General features: G+C 37.3%; 1 protein-coding gene across 1 annotated transcript; it reads left to right on the top strand.

Annotated features, from left to right (window-relative positions):
- Positions 1-5,120: 5,120 nt before the first annotated feature.
- Positions 5,121-10,587, top strand: CMBL (carboxymethylenebutenolidase homolog). Its single transcript, XM_074897841.1, has 5 exons — positions 5,121-5,335; positions 6,112-6,219; positions 7,328-7,470; positions 9,256-9,347; positions 10,357-10,587. The coding sequence occupies exons 1-5, from the start codon at positions 5,121-5,123 to the stop codon at positions 10,534-10,536; spliced, it is 738 nt and encodes a 245-aa protein (XP_074753942.1). The 3' UTR covers positions 10,537-10,587.
- Positions 10,588-11,267: the final 680 nt, after the last annotated feature.

Raw genomic sequence — 11,267 nt, 5'->3', positions numbered from 1 at the left:
CAACAATTACAACAAAAATCTCTGTGTTGCATCAGCTTAAGATTGCATCTGCCCCAGCACGCAGCCTCCGTCAGTGGCCAGCAGTGGCTGCGGAAGGAATTTCCCCTCTCACTCTGCATCCTGACAGCCAGCCAGCCATTCAGGGGATTTCTGAGCTGGATGTGGCCACTGGAGCAGTTGTTGAATGGCCGCTGATGGGCCGGACCTCGCCTCTGTGGGTTTGCCAGTCCCTTTTTGAACCTGATTGAAATGCTGACCTGAATCTTATGACAGTGACTCCCACAGTTTAATTATGCCTCGTGGGCAGAATGGGCTTGTGTTCATTAGTTTGAAAGCAGCTGCCTTGTATCTTCACTGGGTGCTGGTACTTCTAAAGTTGTAAGGAAAAAAAAAAAGAATGTATGGCTTTTTTCACCTTCTCAGTGCTACTGATAAAGACTTCTATGTGATTTAATGGGGAGAAAATGTAATTTAGGAAAGTCTTAATTTTGCTAATTAATTTACTAAATTAAATACGCTGTCAAGAAATACACATTGTAGTGTGTCTCATGTAAAAATAGCAAGAGTATTAATTAACCATCTCTCACTCAATGGGATTTTAATGTCTTTCGCTTTTTCTCATCCGTGTTTTCCTCCTTTATGTGCTGCCAATGGCCTTTCCGTGGGGAGGTCTTCAGAGAATTCTGGCCTATGACTGCTGATTAACTGTTGCTTTTCATATGACACCATCTATATGTAATATATTAATCCAGCTGTTGCCTGGGTGATACAGCTATCATAACACATTTTTCTAGGAGAAGAGTGTAGAGGTCTGGAACTTTATTGTACATTAATTACCCCACTGTAAAACCTGAGTAACTCCACATTAATGAATTTCCATTAGCATCAGAAGATTAGTTGATGTGCTGCAAGAGGATGGTCAGGTCATATATTTAGAGAACAGCAGTCATTCATAAATACTGAAACGGCATGCGTGCTGTAACACTAACGCCATGACTAAGCAAAAAAAAAAAAGATGCAGCATTTGTTTGAAGTGAAAGGGTAGCTACGAGTTACTACAAGTACACTGTACCTTCATGATAAAACGTAAGTCACTGAGTAAGCTGTAAATGCGCAATCCAGAACTATGTGTTTATAGTAAAAAGAGCAACCAACTGTGTATACAGAGATCATGAATGTGTTGAATTAAGCTTTGCTTTCTAAGCAAAAAACCTGCATGGATTGCCTATCAAGAAACACTAAATGGCTTTTCTTTCCTGTTCTTTTATTTGTCAAGTTTAATGTTAATATTAAGGTAAAGGGGGATAGTCTTATGTGTAAAGAAGAATTTGCAAAGCCACATCACTGTGACTTAGGGAGTGGAAATGTGATTAATCAGCTCCAGTGGAGACAAGGTTCTGCAGGCACTGCTGTCCTTTCTCTTTTCTAGGAATAACTTAAACTGCCAGTTTTTCTTGCATTTATTTTACTGCTATTCTTTGAAGTTGCTATGGAGTATCTAAGCTCCCTGTGTGCTATAATTTGCTATTTGTAGTATACAAGTGGGAAGAGCCAAAAAAATCAAACCAAACCAAACGTTTTTTGAACCTTGTAACTTCACCCTGTAATTCTTTGGTAGGCTTTTTAAAATTTGTTTGACTTTATTTTAGGAGTTGTAAATAAATAGCATTGACAAAGTTATTTAGAATATGAGAGAACAGCTTATATAATGAGGACTAAATTGTAAGGCCAGTTGCCTTCCCAAAGGCAAAAGTGTGGTAGACTAACATGTGCATTCGGTGCTATAGATGTGCCTCAGAGGAAACAGTGAATTTCGGATTGCTAGTATTTTAAGCTAAAGCTCTTTAAAGAATAATCCTAATAATCCAATAAAAAGAAAATCCAGAGAATGGGAGGGATACAAGGATCAGGCAGTCACTTTGATTCAAAAGGAAAAAAAAGTGTAAAATGTCCTATCACAGGATAAAAATGTATCATTATTTTAAACACTTCTAATGATATGTACAGCAATCTACAAAACTGTTACCTTTGTACATGTTAGTTATTTTCACTCTGAAAGAAGGTATTTTACCTGTACTATATGTTTTGTCTTGTATAGAGCTTTGAAATGATGTTTATACTACCTCGTCCTGCTGATGACTTTAGATATTTCCTTCTGATGGAGGAATAGTCTAAGGAAATAATAGTAATGCCAACATAGTGTTTAAAAGTGGTACTACCACAATCTTTAAAAAAGGAACACCCTTTAAAAAAAAAAAAAAAAGTTTTGTCTAAATGAATTACTCAGATAAGTCAACATGTTTCCTAAGCTGAAAAGAAAACACCTCCAATGCTTAATACCATTTTGTGTAAGTTAAAAAGAAGGTTTGGTACTCCGTTATAGCAGTACTCATCACAGTAGCACATGCTGCCTACACTAGCAATAAAATTAACAGCTTTAAAAAGAGTGAACTTTAAACTTTGTGACTCTGAAGTATACAAAGATAAAGGCAGTCACTTACGTAACTCTTATTTGAAGAAACCTGATCCTTCCACTCACCCCTTCCATTTTGTGAGTTAGCACTTTCTTTTGGGATCACATTCAGTGCAAACTGTCCACACTGAGCTCTTGCGACTTGCCTCTACTATCTTGCACACTTGCTGTACTACAGGTATGTGTGGGTTTTGTTGGGGTTTTAAACTTTCATGGCTTTTCCTCCTGAAAAAAGTAAAATAAATACATGCTGAGGTCTGACTCAGCATGTTCAAGGGGAGTTTCATTTTATCTATGTGCTTTTTTAGAGAGTGCATGCTGATTTAAATGCTATCAAGGTCTACTTTCTTCCCTAATTATTTAAGATGATGGTTCAAAAACCTTTTATTTTCCCTTCTGAGGTGAGGAAGACCTCTCAGGAAGAGGACTCAGCAGAGTCTGTTGGAAATCAGTCGCACAGCAATATCTTTATGTTTTTCTGGTTGTAGGTTCGAGTTTATGAAAATTAAAGTTATTGTTTGGTCTTCAAATAAATGCTGAGATGCTTGCAGGTGGAAATGGTGGAACACCAAGGCTGTGGGTTTACAGACCCCTTACAGAATAGCTTTGATGCATGGAAGAGATGGGGATTAATTTTTAAGGAATGTTGCATTAGCATCTTAGAAATGGAAAAGATACTGTTTGTATGTAATGCATACTATGGTGAATATGGAAACATTGAATCATTTTGACTGAGCTACAAAACTTTCAAGTCTATATGGTTTATAAACCATACAAGCCAATGTTACCCCTCACAGACTTGTGTCTGGAGCTCTTTTCTGCATCTTTAAATATTTCATGTTTTACATATTGCTTTACATTTTATCAGGTAATGTGAAATGTTTGCAATTAAAGCCTTTAAGGATATAGTGACTGGTAAGGAAATTGTGTCTGTGTTTCTGGAGTTCTGAAATGTATTTCTTCAATATTCAATTCCTGGTTTTGTTGTATTTTCTGATTTTAGTCTAATCAAAATGAAATAGTTTGTGAATGGAAAATTAGTTATCAACTCTTTCCTGTTACATATTTAAACTGTATTTTTGTCTTATATGCTCATCTATTAATTAATTTTCCCAGGTAGACTTATTTTAAATTAGAAATTCTTATATGTGCAACTACCACTTGTGAAAAACAACCCACCTATGGGTGGGTGTGGCTTATCTAGAAAAAAAGCAAAGGATTAGTATAAATGTGTGCCCAGGGTTAATACAACTTTCAAACAAAACACAGCTTGTCTTGAACTGATCTGTGAAAATAAAATCTCACAGGATCTGCAGTCCTAGCCCTGCTAACACTGGGATATTCTTAAATTTTAAAGCCTGCAAATTCAGAACCTGAAAATCTGTGCAAATCTCCTGGCTGTAGGGTTGCTTTTTGTATGTTTGCTATCCTAAAGCTGTCCCTTTAGTGCTACAGCTACTTAAGTCCCTCTAGTTCAGGGACTGTTCAGTAACCTGCTCTTTCCAATTTCTCTCTGCAAGTATATTTGGCATAGTCAAGTTTGAATATCCTTGTTTCTGTACTAGCAAAGTTTTCTTAGTACACACAATTTATCTGTAGAGAGACTGAGTAAAGCTTTATCTAAATTCTCTCCACATTCTTTAATAATTTGGAGATGTTCTGTGCATTTTCAGATAAGTTATTCGGGTCATTTTGCAGCAATATGAAGTCAGCTCATCCGATTGGTTGACCTAAGGTCAATGGCATAAAATCATTAACTTGATGCCAAAGAGCTACATAAATCTGCGTTAGATTCTGCTGGCATTTTTTGACCTTTGTGAATTGTTTATTTTCATTTAAGTAACAGTTTTTAATATTAACCATGCCCTGCTGTTACCTTCTTGATAAAACATTTGGCTCAACTTAAGGAATTTTTCCTTATGTTCAGTTTTCTTTTTTCCTGTCTTGGAGTTTAAATGCATTCCTTATTTAATATTAAATAAATATGATTTTATACTCTGGATTTCGCTGATATATTTTTCTTGGCACCCTCTTTAACCTTCTTCAAAAGTCTGCTACATCCGAGGCTAAAGCTGGTTTAGAAAAAAGATTTCTTGACACTGAAAAAGTCAGCTATGGAACATTTTAAATCTCTGGAGGAAAATATCATGTTTAAGTGTAATTATGTCTTTCTACACAGTAGCTGTGGTTTGTTTTTTCTTTTCTTCAAAATGCTAAGTCCTGTATTAAGCCTTTACTGTTTATACTAAAGCAAATTATGCATTCCTAACAAGGACATACACACGATGAAGAAGAACTGGTTTCACCACTATTTAAATAATTTGTGGTGGTTGCCTGGCTGATTGGTCATAACTTTATTTTTGTTGTATTACTTAGTGTAGGGCATGGAAGTCCTAGTTATGTACCAGGTCCCTGCTGAAGAGTTCATAACATAAGTAACTCTAACAAGTTTATTATTTATAAAAAATTACCCAGTGCGCTTATTAACTAATGTGGCATTATAGATTAACAGTAATCAGCATGTTCACAATGTTATTGTAATGATTCAATAATTCAGCAGTCTGTGATGCCACTGTATTTTGATCCTTCTCAGTATGGTGTGCTGTGGTATTCACAACCGGGTATTTTTTGTTCTTTAGTATCACACATGGCTAACGAATCAAGGCCCTGCCCATGTGATATCGGAGACAGGTTTGACTATGGAGGCCGTGGGCAGGAAGTACAAGTGGAGCACATCAAGGCGTATGTTTGCAAAGCATCTGCCAGCACAGACAAAGCTGTGATTGTGATTCATGATATATTTGGATGGCAACTCCCGAACACCAGATACATGGCTGATATGCTTGCTGCTAATGGATACATGTAAGAAATACTGCTGTTTCAAAGTGTCTTTTTAATAAGAAATTTTGTTGAACTAACTCCTTTTTTTATATAAGCCATGCAAACACAAATAATTTCATAGGCTTCCCTTACATGTTTCTCTAAAGAGTTTCCTGTTAAAACAGTGTAAGAAGTCTAAAATAGCTGAGTAGTCATACTGTAATGAGATAGTAGGCAAGCACGGGAGAGGGGAAACAGAGAAAAATCTTATTCTGCATCTTTCATTCTCCATGATCCCAAAGCAGCCTGCTTCCTTCCTCCCAATGCAGCATCTGTGCAACTTTGCTGTTACAGTAAAAATTCCAGAGAAGCTGAAAGTCATTCCTTGAAGGTAAAGTGTACCAGCTTGTGCCAAAGAAAGAAACAAGTTCTCAAATATGTGAAAAGCATACTGAGTATCCTCTTTCCTGTATTACTGGGTTAACACTCCTTCTAGTGCAAAGGTACATACCATGTAAATTGTAGTTGTGGGGTGGTTTTTTTTTTAATTCGGTAGGAAATCACTAAAGATTTTCAATTGCAGTTAACAATTTGTCAACTTAATTAATTAATTTTAACAGGGCAAAATGTATCTTGAAGTTATGATGTCTCCTTTTTAGACATAAATAATAATGAGGGTTGCTTGTATAGTGCTTTGATGTACATTAAATTCTGTGCGTATTCAACAAAAAGAATTTGCTGTATAGTACACAGGACTTCCCTTTAATCCTTTCTCAGTATTATTTCTTGGCCATAAAATATTTTCATTTCTCTTGCAGAGCTATCTGCCCAGACTTTTTTGTGGGACAAGAAGCTTGGAAACTTTCTAATGACTGGTCATCTTTTGATGACTGGCTGAAAACCCGAAGTGCTGGCAAAACAGACAAGTACAACCATTGTTCCTTGTCCAACAAGTGGACATCCTTCTTTCATAGGATTTTTTTCCTCAATACAGATGCAGGATTAGTTCTTAAATTATTAATGAATGAAATACAGCCAGATGTCCACAAAGAGTAGTTTCATGCAGCTTGTAGGTCAAGCTTATAGTTACATGAGGGGTGCATTTTGGAGTAAAGTAGAACTTTGAACAAGAATAAAACCACCCACTATTTACCTGCGCAGAGTAGAAATGAGATGAATGACTCCAAAGAAAGAACCGGCAAAGGCTGGAAAATGCAGCTCCCGCCTTCCACTTCAGTTTGATTTAGATCCTACAGGCACGCACAACTTCCAAGGATTTCAGATGGGGTGCAAATGCAATCACTAAACAGTATTTAACTAGGGAACATTGGTCCTGCTCCCCATCACATCCCAGCTCGTTCAAAGTATACTACTTTCCCATTCTTCTAGCTCTATTTTTCTGATTTTTATCTGGCACATAGCTTGATTGCATAATATTAGTTCTGAGTTTGAAACGACGATTTCAAATTTACTTACGTATTTACAAATATTCGTCTCCCTGATGGGAGATAGTTTACCTATTGTCATATTTGTAATAATGGGGTGCTCTGGACTGGCTGTGTGTCTCTTAAAGTTTCATTTGTGTTAGCCTATAAAACAGCTATTGCCATTTGTGAAATAAATTGGACTGCTGCTTATAAAATCACCTTAGCTTCTAGTAATAGTGATCTTGGAAGACTGATTTTCTCCTTTGTCTTTTCTCCTGGAGTTTTTCTGTATTTTAGAAATGAATAATAGTAAACTAGTGTTGTGGGTTGACCCCACTCAGCAGCCAAGCACCTATACTGCCACTCACTCACTCTTCCCAAGAGGGATAGGGGAGAGAATAGGAGGAACAAAGCAAGAAAACTCATGGGTTAAGATAAAGACAGTTTGATAAGTGAAGGAAAGAGAAGAACCGGGAGTTACGCACAGTCAGTCACTCACCCCCTCCCCTGAGCAGAGAGATGCCCAGGCATTCTCTGAACAGCAGCCACCTTGGAGGCCAGGGGAATAGAACTAGAGTCTTACTTCACTTTCATTTACATGTCTCAGAGAAGTTGATGTCATCTTGAAGTATCTAAGGGAACAGTGTGGTGCAAAGAAGATTGGTGTCGTTGGGTTTTGCTGGGGTGGAGCAGCAGTACAACATCTGATGCTGAAAAATCCTCATTTAAAGGCAGGGGTGTCCCTCTATGGTAAGTCTCAAATACCTACTATGTTCTGAGCAGACATGACCTATGCAGGAACTTATTCTGTAGGAGTATTACTGTAACAAAATTTGGCATGACATCTTATGGAAGAAGGTGATTTTATTATACAAAATCTTTAAGAAATTTGACTTTGTGCAAGTTTTGTACTTAATCATAACCATCAAGATCTATTGTATTCAAGTGGCATGGCCAGGAATACTTGTACAAGGGACACCAAATGCCAAGGCCTCACTATGGCTCAGGTTCCTTTTGGCTACCAATGACAAAATGGTTTCTGGGAACATCTTTTAGATATTTTAGGAGTCAGCAGCTACTGTGTGATAGATCTTTGCCACAGTATATTGCTTACCTCTGTCTGCATAAGTCGGGACAGGTTTCTGCCCTCTGGTTTTCATTGGGAAACTTGTTTGACACACGTCTGTACTCCATTTCCCTGTTGGGCTAACAGGGAAAGACATGACAGTGGTGATACACTGCAAGCTTTCTGCTGTCCTGTTAGAGTGCAGGGCCTTTTGCTGATGTCACCTGGGCTGGGGCATGCACAGGCTGCAGACCTTCAGGTCACAACTTGAAGAACTTAGTTTTCAGTGTTACTGCTGACAATGGTCTCTCATTACTAATATCAACCATTTTTAAACTCTCTGTTTTAACCCTTACACTCTCATACTTACATTTTTAATGCATTTATGTTACCTTTAATATTTTTATGATTGTCCTGGTTTGAGTGAGTGGCAGGGGCCCTCTGAGCTCAAACCATGACAATTATAAACCTCTGTACTTCTACATCACAGAATCATAGATTGGTTTGAGTTGGAAGGAATGTTAAAGATCATCTAGTTCCAGCCCCTTCCACTGGATCAGGTTGCTCAAAGCCCCGTCCAACCTGGTCTTGAACACTGCCAGGGAGGGCGCAGCCACAGCTTCTCTGGGCAACTTGTTCCAGTGTCTCACCACCCTCACAGGAAAGAATTTCTTCCTTAGATCTAATCTAAGTCTACCCTCTTTCAGTTTAAAACTGTTACCCCTTGTCCTGTCACTAGACTCCCTGATAAAGAATCCCTCCCCTTCTTTCCTCTAGGCCCACTTAACCCAGAACAGTTTATATTCATTTGAGGCAAAAGGAAGTTGAAGGTATTTTTCCAGAAAGTTTATGGGGACTGTTTTGCTACACTCATTTGCGGATCAGCTGAGTCAATTCAACAATGCTACTTGCTAATGTTTTACTTTTACACTGTAGTAATTTCAGTAATGAAAGGAGTGGTCAGGGTGGTAGCTATTTAGTTTTACTGTTACCTAAGTTCAAATATATTTGAATAGTCAAAATTACAATATCAATTTGTTATGAATTTATATCAGTATAAATATATGTACACTGAAACCCTAACCATGTATCTGGAATGATGTATATTTATAATTATCTTAAAAATTGCCATGCCAGGCTAGAGGTGAGCTGCTCTGAAGTGTGCATCTCTCACAGGACCCTGTCTCTGACACTGGTCAGAAGCAGATGCCCAAAGAAAACCACAAGAATGGGGCAAATAACAATTCTTCCCTGACTTTTTCAGAGATGGTCTTTCTCTCTTTAATGACATCCCAAATCACAGGAAGTTCTCACAACAAAAGGGACTTTTAAGCAAAACATGTTTAATTCCATTACGAACTGATCAGCTCTAACTGATCAGAACATCTTTTATTTTGACTGTGTAGCTTTGGTAGAGATTTAACCAACTTAAGTAGCATAACTCATTGTATATGCCTCTTTTTCCCTAGGAGTGATCAAGTTCTTTGAGGACAGATGCAGTTTGCTTCATCCAACCTTCTTCATTTTTGGTGAAAAGGATGACATCATCCCATTGGAGCAGGTGAGTTTCCCATCAGAGATATTTGTCTTTTTATTGCTTTTCATGCTTGTTTTGTGTTTTGATATTTAATTAAGAGAAAGTAGAAAACTTATTTGCATTTTTCTTCCTCTTTCACTAACTCTTACAGTAGTTCTACATAAATTTACGTTGTTTATGCCCAAATCAAGAAGTTTTGCAGTGACACTAAAAATGTTTTCTCTTTCTGCTGCAACACATATATATGAGAGTTGTTAGGAGGAAAAGGGCAAGAATCCAAAGAAAGTCTTCTGTCAAATTTAAGATAGGAGACCCTCTTTAGTCAAACTGATGGTGCATAAAATCAGCAGAAAGGTGCCACCTGTACCGGTGGAATCACTAGTTTCAGGAGAATGAAAAAATCCTGTGACTATCCTTTTCGTTCCCCCACTGTCCTACAGACCCTCTCCTTTTTGGTACTCCCTCAACAGCCTTCCTGGGGAGCACAGGTGGAGAATGACCGGAGAAAGATGATTATCTACCAAGGGGATCAAAGAGGAAGATACACTTTCTTTGAGTGGTGTTGGCTTTAATTTTCCTGGCAAAAATTCCAGTAGCTTTGAACTGTTGATTTTGCATCTGTGCCTCTCCTCCTTCAATTTCAAATTAATTCAAAATCTTGCCCCATTTTTTTTTTTTTTTTGGTGAGGTTTATCAGCAGTAACTTGTACAGCGATCACTACATGTTAACCTTTGCATGACACTGAGCAACAGGTGTTTTTACCTTTATAGGTATTATTACAGTAACCCATATACTTTTTTGTAGTTTATATCGTCACATGCTGTTATTTTACTGGAGAAAAAAGTCTAGTTAAAGAAAGAAAGTGTAGTGATAGAAATGCATTTGGGTATGAAATGAGTAGAAAAGCAAATGATGACAAGGGCATACTGTGTCTGTCTCCCAGGTAATCAGAAAACCAGGACAATTTGAGGACTGTAAATATATAACATGTTAACTCCGTACTCAACCAACATGGAACATTTTGTGTTATAGGTGACCCTATTGGAGCAGAAGCTTAAACAAAACTGTAAAGTGGATTATGAAGTTAAAGTTTACCCTGGACAGACGCATGGGTTTGTACATCGCAAAAGAGAAGATATCAATCCTCAAGATAAACCTTATATTGAGGAAGGAAGAAAGGATATGATCAACTGGCTGAATAAATATCTTTAGCATAAATAAGTGCCCATAAAATAAATCAATTGTATGAAATCAGAAAATAATACAGACTATATTGATTAAAATGTTCTTAAAACCATCAAAATATTTTGTAAAACTCTTTTGCCATAAAACTACTTATTTGCACTTATTTTCTTAGTAGATGGCTTTTCTTAGAAATGGCTTTTCAAATTCTGAAAGATATAAATCTAAAACAGATTTTTCAACTTGATCTTGTGTGTATTAAAATTGTTAGAACCTCATGGGATATTTTCTAGAATCTGAAAGTTTCACTTTTATATATCAATATGTATATATATATAATATATATATATAGCATGTATATCAATGATAAAAAATCATTGAAACTGCCCACGCTTGAGAAATGCTCTCTTAAAAGCCGTGTTTAGAGTTGTTGAGCTGTGAGATTTTCAGCTCCATGATTTTTAGCTTTGAGGTAAATATAGTTCTGGTTTTGAAGGCTGGGACGTTTTCTTGGAAACAGAATATCCTCTTCAGAATTCATAAAAACAGAGCTAGAAAGAGGGAAGGGGAAGAACAATGGGAAGGAATGTTTGCAGGCTGAAAGGGGGCTGCAAAAGGTTGGGAACCATGACTGAAGTGAGGAGATTTAGAGGAATGTGCAGGACCAGAGAAGGACATGAACAAGTGGGAAGAGGGTAGGACACAAAAGAGACTGTGAAGAGCAGGAAAACTCAGAAGAGAAAGAACAAAGTAGGAAAGTA

The sequence above is a fragment of the Athene noctua genome, chromosome 2 (genome assembly GCF_965140245.1).
Source record: "Athene noctua chromosome 2, bAthNoc1.hap1.1, whole genome shotgun sequence".
NCBI classification, from domain to species: Eukaryota; Metazoa; Chordata; class Aves; order Strigiformes; family Strigidae; genus Athene; species Athene noctua.
This window is presented reverse-complemented; position numbering and strand designations above follow the sequence as displayed.

Coding starts and splice junctions, on each gene's coding strand:
- CMBL (XM_074897841.1), top strand. CDS start 5,121: ATGGCTAACGAATCAAGGCCCTGCCCATGTGATATCGGAGACAGGTTT. Junction 5,336..6,111: donor CTTGCTGCTAATGGATACAT/GTAAGAAATACT, acceptor TTTCTCTTGCAG/AGCTATCTGCCCAGACTTTT. Junction 7,471..9,255: donor GGCAGGGGTGTCCCTCTATG/GTAAGTCTCAAA, acceptor CTTTTTCCCTAG/GAGTGATCAAGTTCTTTGAG.